Source organism: Haliotis rubra, unplaced genomic scaffold, assembly GCF_003918875.1.
Source record: "Haliotis rubra isolate DU_JTF1 unplaced genomic scaffold, ASM391887v1 Scf232, whole genome shotgun sequence".
Lineage (NCBI taxonomy): Eukaryota > Metazoa > Mollusca > Gastropoda > Lepetellida > Haliotidae > Haliotis > Haliotis rubra.
Window position 1 is genome coordinate 1,318,480 of NW_025766359.1, and position 18,674 is coordinate 1,337,153.

The 18,674-nt window shown below is 37.0% G+C and overlaps 2 protein-coding genes across 4 annotated transcripts in view; one reads left to right on the forward strand and one right to left on the reverse strand.

The window, feature by feature from the left end:
* LOC124278173 (DNA mismatch repair protein Mlh1-like) overlaps positions 1 to 4,140 on the forward strand; it is a 231,107-nt gene extending 226,967 nt beyond the window's left edge. For both annotated transcript variants that reach the window (XM_046713910.1, XM_046713909.1), the window contains exons 17-20: positions 442 to 606; positions 1,274 to 1,366; positions 3,321 to 3,434; positions 3,655 to 4,140. In XM_046713910.1, the coding sequence (XP_046569866.1) occupies positions 442 to 606; positions 1,274 to 1,366; positions 3,321 to 3,434; positions 3,655 to 3,825 (543 nt within the window). In that variant the 3' untranslated portion in view covers positions 3,826 to 4,140. The remainder of the gene's footprint in view (positions 1 to 441; positions 607 to 1,273; positions 1,367 to 3,320; positions 3,435 to 3,654) is intronic.
* A 1,163-nt stretch (positions 4,141 to 5,303) lies between these two features.
* LOC124278176 (kinetochore protein Spc25-like) lies at positions 5,304 to 18,638 on the reverse strand. Of its 2 annotated transcripts, none has more exons than XM_046713914.1 (7): positions 18,474 to 18,638; positions 16,855 to 17,030; positions 11,469 to 11,534; positions 10,596 to 10,742; positions 9,679 to 9,783; positions 9,082 to 9,177; positions 5,304 to 5,786 (listed from the first exon to the last, which is right to left on the reverse strand). In XM_046713914.1, the coding sequence occupies exons 4-7, from the start codon at positions 10,645 to 10,647 to the stop codon at positions 5,662 to 5,664; spliced, it is 378 nt and encodes a 125-aa protein (XP_046569870.1). In that variant the 5' UTR covers positions 10,648 to 10,742; positions 11,469 to 11,534; positions 16,855 to 17,030; positions 18,474 to 18,638; the 3' UTR covers positions 5,304 to 5,661. The 2 variants fall into 2 exon arrangements, with proteins under 2 accessions (XP_046569870.1, XP_046569871.1); XM_046713915.1 differs by having other exon boundaries at positions 16,855 to 17,050.
* Positions 18,639 to 18,674: the final 36 nt, after the last annotated feature.

Genomic DNA, 18,674 nt, shown 5'->3' on the forward strand with positions numbered 1-18,674 from the left:
TACACTGAGTATCTAGGAAGAATGCATCCATTAGCACACATAGATCCCAGCATTGAAAAAAGGCACCAGTTTACCAAACAGAAACGTGAAACAGATCATATTTTCCATCAACTGCTTCAATATTGAGGTTTAAATCATTTGGAACTGTAATTAATCTGTTTGTCTAATGATGATTATATTTGAAACCTGTTTGATGTAACCATTCTACAATGGGTGGTAATGTAGGCATTTGGAACATGCACACTCTCATAATAATTAATGCATCCACTTGTGGGTTACAATCTTTATTTCAAGTTGTAACAAACTTTGAAATGTCAGTAGTAATCCCATGAAGTCTTAAGATGACAGAACCAGAACAACATATAGTGATACATGTAATCTCTTTTCCTGAAAATTGAAATCATCATCGATATGCTGGAAAAAGCACTCTCCCTCCATCAGGAACCTGCCCCTATCTATGACCTGGCCATGATGGCCTTGGACTCAGCAGAGAGTGGCTGGACAGAGGCAGACGGACCCAAGGAGGATCTGGCCCAATACATTGTTGACTTCCTCAAGACAAAGGCACCCATGTTGGAGGACTACTTCTCTGTGGAAGTGGACAAGGTGAGTGAGCAAGAACTGGCCCAGTACATTGTGGACTTTCTCAAGCCTAAGGCACCCATGTTGGGGGACAAAATGCATGAGTAGGACCTGCCCTTGTCACATACTTCCTCAAGACTAAGGTGTCCATGTTGGAGGACAAGGTGTGTAGGTAGGAACTGGCCCAGTACATTGTGGACTTCCTCAAGCCCAAGGCTCCCATGTTGGAGGACAAGATACTAAGGTGTCCATGTTGGAGTTCAAGGTGAGTTGAGTAAGAACTGACCCAGTACATTGTGGACGTCTTCAAGCCTAAGGCACCCATGTTGGAGGACTACTTCCCTAGAGGTGGACAAGGTGTACGAGTAGGACCTGCCCAATGTGTGCACTTCCTCAAGACTTAGGCATCCATGTTGGAGGACAAGGTGAGTAGGTAGGAACTGGCCCAGTACATTGTGGACTTTATCAAGACCAGGTACATATTTCAGAAGAGGACTATTGAAGCAGCCAAGTAGATTAAAGCAACTTGCTAACTGCAGTGGGATAAAAGTCTCAATTGAAATCAAAGTGAGTGACTCAGGTTACAGATGACTTTCTCAATATTTATCTTTCTGGATAGAGATTTTACATTCTGCATTTAATCTATTCTGTATTTTGACTGGAACTAATGGAGTGCATCCCTTGTTTCTAGTCTGGCAATCTGCTGACACTGCCGATGCTGCTAGACGACTACAACCCTGTGCTGGATGGACTTCCCCTCTATGTTCTGCGGCTTGCAACAGAAGTATGTTTGTAGCTTTGTCTTGGAGTGCCACAATGTTCTTTAAACTAGGACACTACTGTAACATGTTATATTTGGCATTACACTTTCTCAGTAAAGTACATATTCTAGTACTTTCATACACGTATCAGAGGGGTACACAAAGTCTGTGGTATAGTAGGTATGATTGTTTTCTGGGTGATCTTACTCAGTGTGAAACTGTGAACTTGGTGAATGAATTTGCAATTTTCCTCTTAAATCTGTATTTGGTGTTGAAGTTAACAAATGTACTTACCACAATAAGTTGCTCACTTATACTCTCCTATTCCTTCATTTGGATTAGGCCTGACCAATTTTATGTCCTGTTTTACAGATCCACCTGTCATATTTTTTCAAGAATAAGAAAAAAAAGAAGTTAATTTTCCCCACTCTAAAAATAAAATCCTAATGTTTTTGGGGTTTTATTGGTCAAAAATGTAAATTTACAAGAAAGTTTTTTTTTAGATTGTGTTTTGTCCCATCCATATACACTGTATAAATTGCCAAAAGTATTCTTTCTTTTTTTTCCTCCTGCCTTTAGGGTTTTTGTGTACAAAAATCTGTAAAACAAGAAATAAAATTGGTCTGGCCTTAGTAGGTATTTATGAAAGTTGTAACATTTTATCTATAAAATTCTAATATTCTGAATAGGCATTAGCAACAGGCCGTACCTGTTGCTTCCAGTCTGGTTCATGGTTCAATGTGCACATGGCAACTTCTGACATGTAGAGACGGAGTGAAGCTAAAACGGTATCCCACTGTGCCTTCATTCATAGACAATTGTTTGCTTCTGAATATGTGAAACTAGCACATTTTGGTGTGACTGTTGTAACAAGAAAAACTGTTTTACCCTGATCTTTACATCACATTAAAACAATGGCATAATGCATATTGAGTGTATTTATGAGGCCTTGCAATATTTCCCTCAAGTTCAGGTCTGGTAGTGAGTGAGTGAGTGAGTATGTTTTTACACCGCTTTTAGCAATATTCCAGCAATCTAACGGTGGATCAGCTAGTGATAAGTCAACCATGGACTTCAATGGGAGTGGGAGATAGATCTATAACTACTGCACACACATATCCTCTACCACTTATCTGTAACTACCATACAGCCAGCCTTTGCTAATAAGTGAAAAAGTGATTTGTAACTATTATATCAACATTTTGTCTCGCACCAGATTCTTTTTTTTAATTCTCAAAATAATTAGAATTATACTAACTGCTAACTTATGCATCCATAAACTAATCAATTACTTACTTGCTATAAGATGTGTCATCACAGGTGTTAAGTGATCCAATACAATCTGATACATGCTCTTAGTATTGTACCACAATTACAAAATGTGTGCTCCAAAATAAGAGGGACAGTGGGGTAGCCTAGTGGTTAAAGCGTTGGCTCGTCACGCCGAAGACCCTGGTTCGAAATCCCCACATGGGTACAATGTGTGAAGCCCATTTCTGGTGTCCCCCGCCGTGATATTGCTGGAATATTGCTAAAAGCGGCGTAAAACCAAACTCAGTCTTCTCCAGAACATGTGTATACTGACTACATATTTTATAGTTTGGGAAACAATCTTATGTTCCTTTGCAGTATCCTATTCTTCTGTCATTCAACAGTACACGGAAATAACTGTACAAATCTACTTACATGCAGAAGCAAACCAGACATATTATGACATGAAAGCAAATTACCTCAAATCATATCTATAAGTCCAATTTATGTGTTATTTTCAAATGGGGAATGAATTGTGTGCAGATCATCTACAAGACATCAAATACTGTTATTTTATTTAATCTTGGAAACACAGTGATATGTACCACAGGCTGCCAGCATGGTATCTGGCTTCAACCTCCCAATATTAATACCGAGAGTCCCATGGACTCAATAGAGTCATGCAAGCCCTTGTCAGCCTCCAGATGCCATCTCTCTCTACTTCAGGTGAACTGGGAGGAGGAGAAGGAGTGTTTTGACTCCTTCTGCCGAGAAACCAGCGAGTTCTACTGCATTAAGAAGAGCTTGTTCTCCAGGCCGAGCCAAGGGGAGGAGCCACAGGTCAGTGTCAGTCATCTCGTTCTTCATAAGGGCAATATATCCGCAGAAATATTACTTGAAGCAGTGATGGCATCAGGGCAGAACATTATTCCAACCTTTATATTTTGTTGTAAAAATATGCTTTGCTGTTGCAGTGAATGTAAGGTTCTGTCTGATTTGTTCTGTTTTGTAAAACATGGAGTCAAGTATGCTCTAACTTATAAATGTATTTATTTTCAAGGAAATAGAAAAATCACAGTCCAAGGGAGATAATTGGCGGTGGACTGTGGAACATGTGATATACCCAGCAGTTCGGACACAGTTACTTCCCCCTAGACAGTTCGCCGAGGATGCAAGCTTATTGCAGCTTGCCAATCTCCCAGACTTATACAAAGTGTTTGAGAGGTGTTGAATTCTAACAGACAGTCAGAAATTTATGGCCCTGTCTTTCACAACCTTTCCGAAATGAAAACTTGAATTTGTCAAGTGCAGGTTGTGCAGAGTCATTGATGGAGACGACATTTTTAGCCACAGCAAAGAAATGGAAGGCCATAATGGTACTGAATTGACTGTCATGAAGCCAGTGGTCCACACACTATCACCACCCACACAGGGAGTAGTGACACAAGTGACGATGAACTTTATCTGTGCCAGGTTGTCTTCTTCTGTCTAATCTGCCAATGTGACAATAAATGAAGGGGTTGTTTTTCCAACCAGTAGAACCTTATTTATTTGTAGTTTCTTTTGGTGGATATTAAGTCTGTATAGGTTGAAACAGTTTGACAGATGCTTTGTTTGAACAAACAATACAGGTTCACACATGGATACAACTGTAATTATTGGAGTGAAGCCAGACGTCGTTCTATTTTAGGTGTACAGGAATACTTGAATGTTGAGGCAAAAATATGCACAAGTACACGTGAGGGAGAGTTGTTATATAATGCATGTTTGTTAGGCCATGCTACAAAAACTGGTCTCAAAACAGCATGAATTTTTGTGGGTTACGATTTACCAATAAATATGAAGATTTAAATACAGAGCTAGCCTTTCTCAGATTGTTTTAACATTAAGTGGCCACATGTTGTCCCTCTGCTGAATTGGATCTTTTACAATAACTGATTGTAAACACAAAACAAAATTGCATTAACCATATCTATAGACAAAATGAGTGAGTTGTGTTTTACACCGCTTTTTGCAATATTCCAGCAATATCACGGCGGGGGACACCAGAAATGGGCTTCACACATTGTACCCATGTGGGGAATCAAATCTGGGTCTTCAGCGTGACTACCCCACCACCCCATAGACAAATGAAATCGTGCACACTTCACTGCCATTCATATCAACATTGTCCAACTTAAACATCTGCTGAGCCAGATATATTGAAAGGCCTTTAACGTATTGGCCTACATTGCTTCAAACTCTGCAACAGTCTAAGTAAACTTAGGCTCAGTATTATTTGTTACACAATGTTAGCTTTTGCGATTTGGTAAGGTGTGTTCTGATTGGTTAGTCCCAAAGGTTAGCTGACGTGACCTTCTGCTAGGTTTTGTTAGACTCAGGCTCAGTATAGCAGTGTAACGAATAATACTAAGTTTATTTAAACTGAACTCTGCAATAAACACCTTGCCATGAATTTTATATTTAATAAATAATCCTCTTATAATTACAGAGTGATTTTAGGGATATTCATGATAATGGTAATTCTATTTCATTTCACTATTTCATGTCATCAGATCTATAAACCTAAAAAGAACCTCTGAAATTCATTTATCCTTACAATACCAGTAACATTGGAGAAACTGACTGACTGAGCCCGTTTACAGAAATGTTGCCTCATGACCATGTGTGTTAAACAATGGGAAGGCTGTTTGAAGACATGAGACATTATGATTAAAAACTTCTTTAATCAGTTTTCATGTATGCCAGACTGCAGAAAGTGCCAGTACAGAACTTGCATTTGGTGTCCATTCTCCAACTGTACACCAGCTGACATACAGGATATGATTAGGAGTGAAAGTCAACAGGTCTTTGTTTAAGAAACTATGCATGGACATATGTATATACTACAAACCCTCACAAAGCATCTGAAAGAAGATCCACAGAACCTCTGATACCAGTTGTAATCATGATAACATTCAGGAGTCCAAGGTCCCCCATCCTGTCTTGTTCCATCACAGTAATAAATGTTTTTGTGTGCCTTGCACAGCTACCCCTACACCAATGGTGGTAAAATGCTTGTATTTGCTCAGCTTTTTATGGTTGATTTGAAAGCTTTCCTTACAGCAATGACAAAAGATCGGAAGTTGTTTGTGGAGTTGAGCTTCTCCACCAAGACATCAAAGTTGTCCACCAATGGCTCACAGCCAGAAACTGGAACACAAAACAATCACAACATTCTGAAAATCGGTGTATACATATACATATACACACATATATGGGTCATTTTCAAAATTGGTAGTATTTCCAAATAAAAACACAAACTCTGTTAACTAAAAAGGATTTTTGTTGTGCTAGAATACATATTTAGATGTTCGCTAGTCAGTAAATGTGGTATATCATAAGTTAAAAAATTGGCAGATTTGCTCTGTCCGGAGCTGACGGTCCTAATATCAATATTCACAAATAATGTAAATATAAATGCAAATAAACAAACTAATTTATATTATGCCAATTAGGATTGAACAGGCATACTCAAACTGCATTTAATTATTTTTTTAAATATAACAAATTTACAATTACTTTAAGAGTTAAGATAAGTTTAAGCATGGAATTTTACTGTTCAAAGGAGTTTTGATGTAGTAGCGTAAAAAAGTAGTTTTCTAGTAACGGTTTGGACAAATAATAGTAACGGTCTGGACATATCTTTAATAAATTTCAATTTTGAAGAATATGGTGTGATAATAAATATCTATTTACTTATCTATCTGCTTTAAATAATAAAAACCAAAACAAATTTATCACGTTATGTTTCTATTTTCTATAAGATCTAGTCTTTATGAATTAAAGGTAACGGTTAGGACATCTATGGTAACAGTTTGGACAAAATGTAGTAACGGTAAACAACTTAATTGTATTCCAACCTTTAAAGATTTTTTGGGTGTAAACTGTTTTAACTTAACTGTGAGATATGTAAGGCTACCATTTACTTTGAATATTGCTAGGTGCTAATATGTTGGCCAAACCTTTGTATTTGATAAATATGTGTTACCATCTCACTATTAACAAACACTAAAGGTATCCGAGCAAATGAAAGAAGTATATTTCATGGAGACTAATATTGCACCATAATATCAACAGCAAAATGATATCGATGCAGTTGCCTGTGTAGCATGACCATGTGCACAGTATCATAGTTGTTGCAGTACCTTTCAGAATTTAATCTTTTGCAACCTTTGTTTGTTACATTGATGTCTTGATCGTTACCAATAATGTCACAACCGTTACTATTCATTCAATTTTTGTTCCCCAATTGCACTCTTCTTTAGATTATAAGTGATTTTCAATCTAGACAGGTGTGTTTTTCTATTCTTTAGAAGCTACAGTTTGTTTTTATTCAAAAGCCTTAATTCATTCACAAGTTTCATATTGATATAACAAATGTCCAAACCGTTACCACAGCATGGAAGAAAACATGTCATATTTGTTACAAGTTACAATTTCTAATACACATTTCACTGTCTGTACAAAATAGGGTTAGCAGTTGAAGTAAATGATGTCGTTTTTTCCTTTCATGTTACCTGTTTCTATGTTGAATTAAATTGTTTAAGGTTTATGTCCTGCCCGTTACCATTCCTGTCCAAACCGTTACCACTATTATCCTAACTTTTACTGGTGTTAACTGACTGCTCTAATTAATTCATGATAATACATGAAACACTCCTCTTTATACTGGTGTCATCAAAAGATGTTCTGGGCTTAGTAGCTGATCTCTATTTTAGACAATTTTAACTGTTGAAAGCTATATACATAATAATGTTTTAGAAAAATGCTATTATTTTGTGGTAAATAAATGAAAGATACAAAATAACACTTTCAAGATTCATGATAATAGTTTTGAAAATGACCCATATAAATCATAGCACACAGCAGGCACTAAAGGGTCATAGTGTATGGGTGAATGTTGAATTACCAAATGGCAGTATCACAACTGTAAATTATCAAGTCTTTTGGCAGACAATCCATCTGTATTGTAACCACCCATTCCTCTTCAATCTGCTCTTACAAGAAACATACTGGGACTAATACTTTTCCCACCTGTTCAGAGCATCAATGACACGGAATTCACACTGATAGAGAATCACCCATTTTGGGCTGACAACTTGAGTAAAGTCTTTCTGCTTTTTTGCAGTAATCCACCAATATCATGGCAGGGGACACTAGAAATGGACTTCAGACAATTTACCCATGTGGGGAATCTATCCCAGGTCTTCAGCATGATAAGCAGATGCTTTAACCATTAGGATACCCCAATACCATTAGGATCGCCCCACAAAAACTTGAGAACCAATGGACTCAATGGACAATGCGATGATGTGTCAACCAAGTCAGCGAGCCAGACCACACGAGCCCATTAGTCGCCTCTTTTTGACAAGCATGGGTTGCTGAAGACCAATTCTAACCAGCATCATGACAAGTCTTTCAACATCTCCTGGTGATACTCAGGTCAAATCTCAGGATAATTAATAATAATCAGATGATGTTCTTTCACACAACTCTATACTTTTATCAGCTAGAAAATATGTCATGAGTAAAACTTATCTGAATATGTTTTCAAAATGTATTTAGAACTACAGGCCTGAGCATGATCTATTTCAAGTCATCTTACTGGTCAGTCAATATGTTCTCTGTAAAATGTAGCCAATCAGCTGGTTTGAACCAGACATATTTCTATATTATTCAGGTCTTAGCTGGGTTCAAACCCATGATCGTGGGTTTATGGTGTGCCAAAGGGAAGCAAATTGTGACATCTTAGAAAACTGGGCTACCCATACCCCATTACTGATAAGACAAAGCAGTTAGACAGCAATGTGTACTACATAGTAATAAAAGAGGTCAAGTACTGATCAAAGTGTCCAGTTGTCGATGTCATGTTTGAGATTTGGAATATTTACCCATCTGATCAGTAATCAGAATTATTAATGATTATCAATATGAAAGTTGTGTCATTGATATTATTGATATAGTTATTCTGATGAAGTAAAGTTTTAGAATACAGAACCAGACTTGTTATTATCAATTGCTGAAGATAGAAAGCAACTGTTAGGGTAAAATATTTAATAAGTCAACAAAGTAATCAATGCAGAATTGTAATCACTCAGTGATGTGAAGTATGCTGTTTTCTTCCGTGACTAATAGCATATCTGCACAAAGTTACTGCTCCAATATTTATCAATGATTTTGATAATATCGATTTAGTAAAAGATCATCAGTCTTTGTCATCTATATCGATAGCCAGACCAACACATTTTCTTTCTGGTGCTTCAGTCTGATGAACAGGACAATACAGAATGATACACACACATGGCTCTAGGTGGGAATGATGAAGTCCGCCCTGATTGTAGGTAGACATCACCTCCAGTTCTGCCACAAAATTTCCATAAGCCAAAGGATCCTGCACTTGGATATAGAAGCCAGTCAGCGGTGGATAAACTCACTGTAAACTCACCTATGTACTGTCCTTGGTTAATCTGCACATAGAAGTAGAAGCGAGCATCAGGATCCTTGTCATCAACACAGGTGAACACCACCTGCAGGCGACCACCTGGCAAGGGAGGTAATCAATAGAGCAGCTTTCATTATTTCAAAATGTTTTTTTGTTTGTATTGAGTATGGTTTCATATATCTTTGATTCTTCAGTGTATTACATCTCTATTCTATTCTGTGGGTGCACATTGTATTACGTCTCTATTCTATTCTGTGGGTGCACTGTGTATTACATCTCAATGCTCATCCATGTTCAGTGTATTACATTGTGATTCCAGTGTGAATAATAACTTGATTTCATTTGCCACAAGGGTAGTCAAGACACTTTCATACATTTTTCATAAAACATCAATCATACTCTTTTGTCAGTACAAGATGTTTATTCATGCACCGTCATATAGTTCAAGCACCCTTTAGGTAAACTATCTTTGAAAAGTATCTTTGACATATCATGAAAGGTACCATTAAAGTGTAACACCTTCAGTTTGTGGATCATGACAAAGCCTTGTTAATCTGTTCTCCTGTATAAGCTGAAAGTGTATACCAATAACAGAATTACCTGAGGTCTTCTTGAACTTAAGTCCAAGTCTGTCTTGGAACATGGCAGCTGCCCTCTCCAGCTCTGTCAACTTATCAGATATGGCTTTCTCTTGAGCAGACAACACTGGAAGCATCAATATCCAATATATCACTGTATATCAATAGTTAATAGTATTGACTGTAGTAGTAGTAGCAGTAGTAGTAACTTGCTAAAACTTGTAGTTTGACTATTACATGTCCTCATGACATTGTTGTTTTCATGATGGAAATAGCTAGCCAAGATGAACCTTAATGGTACATCTATGGGAACTTGTGAAAGTTCCAGAGGGGTACTGATGTGTGTTTTACAACAACCTACCACAATCTACTTGTAGCATTTCAATAGTTGACTTCCTTCAGTCCAAAGGAGTCGACTTTTATTACAAGAAGGAATCAGCAGGGGGTTCTGATGTGTGTTTTACAACAACCTACCACAATCTACTTGTAGAGCTTTAGTAGCTGATTTCCTTCCGTCTTGGTCATATATCTAAGAAGGAATGGGGAGGTGAAGAGAGACAATGGAATCAGGGCAGGGTCACTAAACATGTCATTTTCTTGGATAGTGAATTGTTATATTAGACGTCTAATTATATATATAAAGTTTTTTGACATTTGTCTTTTCACGCTATTACATGGGAGTGTAATATGACAAAAACTCGGGGAGAGTCAAATACATTAGAGTAAGCACATTATTGCATAAATATTAAGGGCCACCTAGATAGACTCCTGCAGGTGTAATCAGCAATTAAAACACCTGATATGTGGATCCTGACACCACCATGGGCCATCTAGATAGACCCCTGCAGGTGTAATCAGCAATTAGAACACCTGACCTGTGGATCCTGATGCCACCAAGGGACACAACTCTGAACAGAAATACAACAAACAAAGCCTTACACTGTTTCTCTCTGCTAATGTCTTCTCCCACACTAAATACATGCTGTTCCATGAGCCTGTGTTGTTCAAGCCTTTCATCAGACTCCTCATTGAGGCGGTTGAGTTCAGTCTTCAGCTCCTGTACTTTTGCAATGTGTTCATTAAGGGCTGAAACATTCAGATATCAGAAATTCCAATCATTTATGAACATAATTATTCCTGAGTAGTAAGTGAAATAGTCAACTATATTTAAACTCAGTGTCTGAATGACAAGATCTAAATGGATTGGAGGGGTGAGTGGGGTAGCCTAGTGGTTAAAGTGTTCCCTCAATACGCCAAAGATCTGGGTTTGATTCCCCACATAGGTACAACGTGTGAAGCCCATTTCTGGTGTCCCCACCATGATATTGTTGGAATATTGCTAAAAGTTTAGTAAAACTAAACTCACTCACTCACTAATAGGCTCACGTTATCTTGATAAAATACTATATATATCCCGCCTGGGAGGAAATAGCAAAAGACTTTAGTCATTATTCGTAGGAAACTATGAAAAGTTTGTTGAGCTAATCAGAAAAATCTAAATCCAGAAAATGAAATCATGTTAACACCTGTTCTAACCTAACAGCTATAACTAGTTAAAAAGAACATCAGCACTTGAACCAATCACTCTCTTAGAATCAGGCACCAAATCGACAGCACACAAAGTCAGCATCTAAACCACAGAGTCATTGCAGCCTCCACTAACATCTGTAATTGACAGAGAAAGTGTAATCCAATATATAACATATCTTGCATTTGACCATTTTCTGATGTGTAATGAGTTTATAAAATCCGCATGATCTGCTTTAGAGACTACATACAAGTTTGTCACGGTTTGTATATATGGTTGCTTACCCTTCTTGCTGACTTGACACTTATGTCGGAGATTGTTTAATCCATCCTCATGATCCTTCTTTTTCTCTGTAGATACATAAAGAAATATTTTTTGTGTTCTCAACAAAATACATTCACTACAGAAACTGTATTGTGATTTCAATAGGAATAAATGTATATCAATAACTGAATAAGTATTGACTTTGATTGTCTCAGGTATCCCAGTATTTCTGGTGGTATTCAGTGTCCTAAATAGGCCACAGTGGAATACCCTTTCTGCATAGTCTCTATTTCAAGCAATAGAGATTTATCGTGTGATTTTGTTGCATTGACAGAGAATCGACACCTTCTTAGCACAAGATGTATTGATGATATATTCCATATGAAAAGCCACGAGGATAACTATGGTGAGATTATGTTTAGTATCTAAAATCCTTCTTCCAAATTTGTTGGTTTGTTAACAGTAATAACCTGTTCTAAACATGAGTCAAAGATTGTTTGGAAATCAACTTCTTCAGATTGATCACTCCTCAAGAATACTGCCAGCATACACATCACAGGGTTCCCACATTTTTGTGAAAAATAAATCCACGATTTTGCCATGATTTTTCCAGACAAATATTGCTTTTTCCAGACACAACAATATATGTCCTAAGGTATTTTGATACCTTCAAACATATATTACTGTGTCTGAAATAAAACAATATCTTAAATTTCCCATCTCCCTTTACAGTTTTCCATTCACACCGCTTTAAAATAATAAAAATGAAATCTCAAGTGTAACAATTTTTCTTTTACTCTTCATCTGGCTTTATTGACATATAACCAATATGTTGAAGGCTGCCAAAGCCTTTGTAGAATTGTTAAGATATAGAGTTTTATTAAGCCCAAAATTATTCGATGATTTCATCCATTTTTTTCCAAATTCCATGGTTTTTCCAAGACTGGAAAATGGGGTGTGAAATTCCCAGGTCTTCCAGGTGGGATCCACAGCACATATTGAATCCAATGTGACTATATCACTGTACAGCTAATCAGTGGTGAACATGACAATATACATTCTTAGTATCAACAGGGTGGTTGGTTGGTTATCTCCCATTTGACAGACACCCAATTGACAGACACTGAACTAGAAGGTTAATTAGGGTAACACCTACGGGTATAATGGAACAGTCCACTGTTTAGTGAGTAGAGCAGGGTGAGCCTGAAACAGGTTCGTTACTGAGAAGTTTGATTGTAGGTACATAGAACTTTGTTGTGTTTAAATGATAAATGATTTCTCCTCTCAAAATTGTTTTTACTATCAATTACTATCGAATATAAAAACAGGTTTGTCACTGAGAGGTTTGATTGTGTTTATTGATAGAAAAGCCCCCTCCCAATAATAGCATATGTACAACAGAAGTTAACTGAGAAAACGTTTTGTGAGAGAGATATAGATATGTACATATTTATAAACATTCTGATTTGCAGTAAATGAGACACCTGCATTGCCATGTAAGATACGATTAATACAAATCAGTGTTCCAGTTTTAACAACACTTTCTAAAGATTGTAACAGTTTATGTCTTTGAGTAGTATACGATGGCCATTCAAGGACGTAATGATAAACATTCTCACATCCATGGCCACATTGACATGATGCGTCATATTTTAAATATTTATTCTAAATAAATCGTAATTAAGTTCACTCGTCATAGATCCTATAACTGTGTGCAAAACATATAACTTCTTTATTCCATATGAATAATATTTAGGTTCACATTTACTTTATTTGATTTATATGATACATCAGTGTCGCAATTTCTAATAGCTAAGCTAATGTTTTCAATATAATGATGCCGACTCCCGTTAGACTAGAAGGTTAAACCGAAATGTTTGTGAAAAACTGTTTTCATATTGCAGCAATAAAAATTCAAATTACTGTCTTTTCGTCCATCTTTCAAAATAAATAATATAGCTTCAGTTTTAATACAAGACAAATCTTATGGATAACAACTTCTTGATTTATGTTATCCGTAAGATTTGTCTTGTATTACTACACCAGCTTCTAAATGCCTTTGAAGAATTTAGCTTCAGTTCCTGTGTTTTTATTTGGACTATTCCATAATAATGTGTAGGTAACAGGTAGTAGATAATCTGTTCACTGAACCGTAAATGTTGTTGTTTTAAGGTGTCTGCCAACTGGCTGTCTGCGTAATGGGAGGACACCGGTTGGTTTGGTACAAGATATAAGCATAAGGAGAACATACAAACACATTTTACAATAAATTTAGTCTTAACTTTGAAGCCTTGAATAGAAATTTACCAAGATTACAGAGTTGTTTAACATTTTGGATACTTAAGAGCTAGACAAATTTGAAAACTGATGGATTTTTCCAATAGTAAGGCTTAATGTACAATTTCCTTCAATCATAATAAACAGGACATTTTAAAACAAAATGGAATTCATCCTCTATATCACTGGACACAGGACAGACATGTTCTATTGCTTATGTCAACATTATTATACCTTCCTGTTTCAATATATAAGTTATATGAAAAGAATCAAAATCTAGACAAATATTTTGTATAAATTGCAGGAATTGATTTTTGATGATAATATTGCACAGTGTAAGTATCAATGATATGTTTATACAATCTACTCTTACATGATCAATGAGTCTTTGTTTAATGACAGGCAGATAAGAGACATTCAATTTTTGCTTATACTACATATTAGTGTGGTCCGATTAATTGAAATAATCGAAGATTGGTCGTAGAGACTAAACGACCAAGCAATCGATCATAATTTCTCAGAATCGAACACAACCAATTTTGGAACACTTGTTTTCATTAACAATATATTTCACATGGTTGGTTTTGTCTGTTACATTTTGTAAGCACTACAAGAAATTTTGCCAAAAAGCCCCAAAAGAACTACCTGTTTTTTCCCTTATTTTTATGTGCATTAACAAATTTCATAAATGACGCTAACCAATTATTTTCGATGATTGATCGGTTGTAATGAAGTTGAACCAATCATCAATTTTGAGATTTTAACCAATTCCCAACACTACCACATATCACCAAAACCAAGAGTTGTCAAAACATTCTTAACCTGAAAGGCCCAGTTCTGAACATTATTTGTTTCTATCTCATCACATAGATAGTCATAACACCCACGCAGAATATAGTTATCAGTTCCTAGCAGCTTACTCCAGTACTTGACAATATTGAACATCCGTTTGTAGCGCAAAGGATAATAACCAAGTTTGGCATAAACCATACAATTACAAGTTGATTTGTTACACCCAATAAACGCTCACAACAATCCAAATGTAATCTTTCGATGTTTTCAGCCTTATGAGAGCCCCATACTTCAGATGCATAGCACAAGACACTTACAACACAGCAATCGAAAACAGGCAACATCGTTTGAGGGTTGAGATATTATTAAGAGCAAGTGAGGCCTTTCCACCTTGATACGATAACTACTAACTTCCTGGCTTGTCAGTAATCTGTTTACGTCAGTATATAAACTAATCTTGGTTTAAGAATTAAATCTGATATCTCATGTTCATAAAGTAAAGAAGTTAAAATGAAGAAAATCTTTGTCTCTGTAATAACCTATGTATTGAGTGTAGTGCAACTAGCCACTTTCAGTGTCAGAGAGAAGTGATGTCATTTCATTGATGTCATAGTAACCATCCAGTAGACATACATGGAGTATAGGCTGCTTAAAGGTCACATGCACAACACAACTTTGCAGATTCTGATACCTTTCGGTATGGACTTACCAAAACATATCGTCAAAAATGCAAATTCAACTTATAAAGTTGAAAAATAACGCGATGAAAAAACCTGCGCGAAATCAGAGTTCAAACGTTTCACTAATTTCCCCCCGACTTTTCGGGGGGAAAACTTGTTTCAACAGCTGGGCTGCGCTCATAGCACGTGCGCAGTGAAATAGGTTTGCGAAGCTTGGAAGCGGGTTGGTCCGCAGGAACTGTACTAGTTGTGATATCAAACAAAACTACTAAATCTGAATCTAATATTTGTTTTAATTTACCTTTTATTACCTTTACAATATCTTACATTCCTAAGTTTCTATTACACTAAACCTCTGTCAAACAATCTAACACCCAAATGGTTACCACTAACGAACTATCTCAAGGCGTGCTGCCTTATCAACATATCGAAACGAACTCACTTCAATTCCACTTCGAACTACAAGTACACACGTGGCGAAAATGCAAGCTTTTTGCATGCTCGAGCTTTCCGCGAAGTAAGTTGTTGTCAGGTGTGTTTTCGCGAACTGTTCGTATGTACACAAACTGAAACCTAATAACCTGTCTGGTTAACAGTGGTGAATAAATCAGTACAACGAATGAACAATACATTTGTGTGGACAATCCTTTTGTCCACGGGTTGTCCGGTGAATACTCGGTGAAGGCTTTGGTGTGAGCTATTTTTGTAATGTTTTGTTGATATCTCACAGGTGCGAGCATTTTATATGTTATGACAGTAAATTAACTGTTTATATAATTTCATTTGTCTATTTCACCACACGTTCTTCTTACCGAGTCACTTTCTCAGTTCGATACTTGAAAGCAGTGTCATTATTTAGCGTCGACAGAATTTCTAACTGTGATATAGATATGTCTTTGTCACAGACAAAACTCAATGTCTTGTTTTATTGACACCTGTGTGTCTGCCTGCCTGTCTGCTAATGACAATATTCAATACACAGCTGCTATCACTGACCACATGCAATTTGAACTTAACACCAATCAGGCTATACACCATAAACAAAATGCATTGATTTATGGCCCGAGTTCTGTCTCTGTCACATTATGTAATTACAGACAGGCAGGTGCGATACTTCAGCACATGACATGTTATGATGTCTGTTGATTGTAAAATGTTATACACAAAAAATGAGCATGTATTTACAAAACCCAACATCTCTATATATACACACACAATGAGCCATGAGGGCATCGGCAAATGAACCAGCCGTTACACTTGAGTGCACACCCACCCGCTCTGACTGGGTTCGGTATCCCGGCTGCTTCGTTTCTTGGGAAGTAAACCCAAGCACACAATATTGCACTTTCGATTTGCGATTGTACGCTTATAATTTTGTTTATATGTTTTTTCATAACCAGCAATGTATATTATATGTCATGAATAAGTGATAATTGTGTTTTAATTATGTTTGATTTTTTGGTTTCATATGACCTTTAAGCAATAATGCATCCACATTGTGGATAATGTTTTAAACCATTTACAAAAGCATGTCTTGCATTTGATTTTGTATGAGGAATTCAAGTTAACCTGAAACATTTGACCAAGAAGAATTTTCATGTGAGGATACCCCCTAAAATGCATAGCACAAGGAATAAATCCCAGATAACTGACAAACCAAGTGAATCCTGAAGGAGTTTGTTGGAAGTCAGGGCAAGATCTTGTGTAAGCTGTCGAGAAGTTCATCTCCGTCCAGTGGTTGAACTTCTCCCTGGCTTCCTGCAGCTTGGGAACGAAACGTCTCTACTTCTTGCTGGTAATCCATTGTGGTGTTCAGCTACTCCTCCACACTGACTGGAGCATCAAGGGGAGAACTGTTACATTAGTCCATAGGAAGTCCAGCTGATGCTGAACATTATGATACTATCTGCAGTGTCATGTGCTATGAAACTGTTAGAAATTAGGGAGGATTATGGCATCAGGTGTTTGGGCCATAGTATTGTATTTTAGAGACATCTACATGCTCCAAGGTCAGCATATAGACTTAAACAAGGAGTGCTCAACCATATTGTAAACAGCTACAATCATTGGCAAGTCAAAAGGTACCAAAGATTAGGGACACAAAATTGGTGAAAAAACAGTACGTACACTGAGAAAACCCGCTTTGTAGCAATATCTTACATTGAACATTTTCAGTGTGATTTTGTATTTTGTGAAGCATAAGTTCAGTATTTCATAATCGTAAATCAGAAGCATGCATAGGGTTCTACTCTCCCCTTTAAATGATACTGGATACTAAGGTTAGTTTTCACAGTTGCATCCCTCTGGCTATACAGGAAAACATCAATGGTTTTAGTCCAAAATTCACCATGATTGTTTTTAAGTTTGTCAGCACAATATCTGTGATTGGGTTTTTTCAGAGTTATAAATGTCCAAGACCTTCAATCTGAAACACCATAGTCAAATAAATGTTGCAAGCTATCTCACTCACACAACAATATCCTAGCTATCAAAGAGGAACTACCAGTATATTGAATTTCTCCCTATTTTCGAAAAATATGAGAGAAAAAACAAGATCATATTTCTGTGGCCTTACTCTGTTATTTTATAGCACTACTATGTATGGTGGACCCTGTGGAATGTGAACCCATCCAAAATATGTACAAACACACTGACCTTGAGGCATTTATCTTCTGAAGTGGGTGTCCAAATTACGTGTTCACCTGCTTACCTCCACATATCAATAAACATGAATACCTAGAATTTTACACATCCCTCAGGGTGAGGGCCAGGGTTTGGTTACCTTTAGCTTAGACAACTTTGCCAACAACACCAAGGTGTGTTGGATGGAATACGAGTTTATTTATATGAACTACCTTTGGCTAAGATCAAGAGGCCAACATTTGTAAATTTGCTCCAAGACAAATATGGATACTGCACGTCTCTTATCTTCTCTTCTAGTTGCCATTTAGTGTCATTGTTGTTAAACACGACACAATGCTTATCGGTCAGTAATGACAGTTTAGGTAAGCCTGTATCATACGCAGGGTAAGAGTTCCGCCCGTAACCCCAGTAAGCTCTATTTATTATGGCTATTTCGAGGGGTTAGGTTTAGGTTTAGAGTAGGCTTTCTATCAAAACCACTTTTTCAAGGCATCATAAAAAACGGGGGTTACAGGCGGAAATATTTCCAGGAAAAGAACTTTATGTAATTTTTCAGTGTGCCGGTGTGACCTGGTTTTGTCGTAGGGATAGATTCCATTACTTTAGCAAAGGCATAGATATATATATGCTCACATTCTTTTGTCAACTCTGACAATCAACGACTGCACACTTGAAAATGGCGCTCTCGTACACCGGATGTACATAACCTATGACGTTTGCACAAGTGCCTGATTAAGCTGGGCCCCGTCTCGCATATCGAAAGCTTTCGCGCAAGGTGGCGCACGCAGTGGGTAGCCAGCTTAGTGCCTGATACGGCCTATCGTGGAAGTTGTC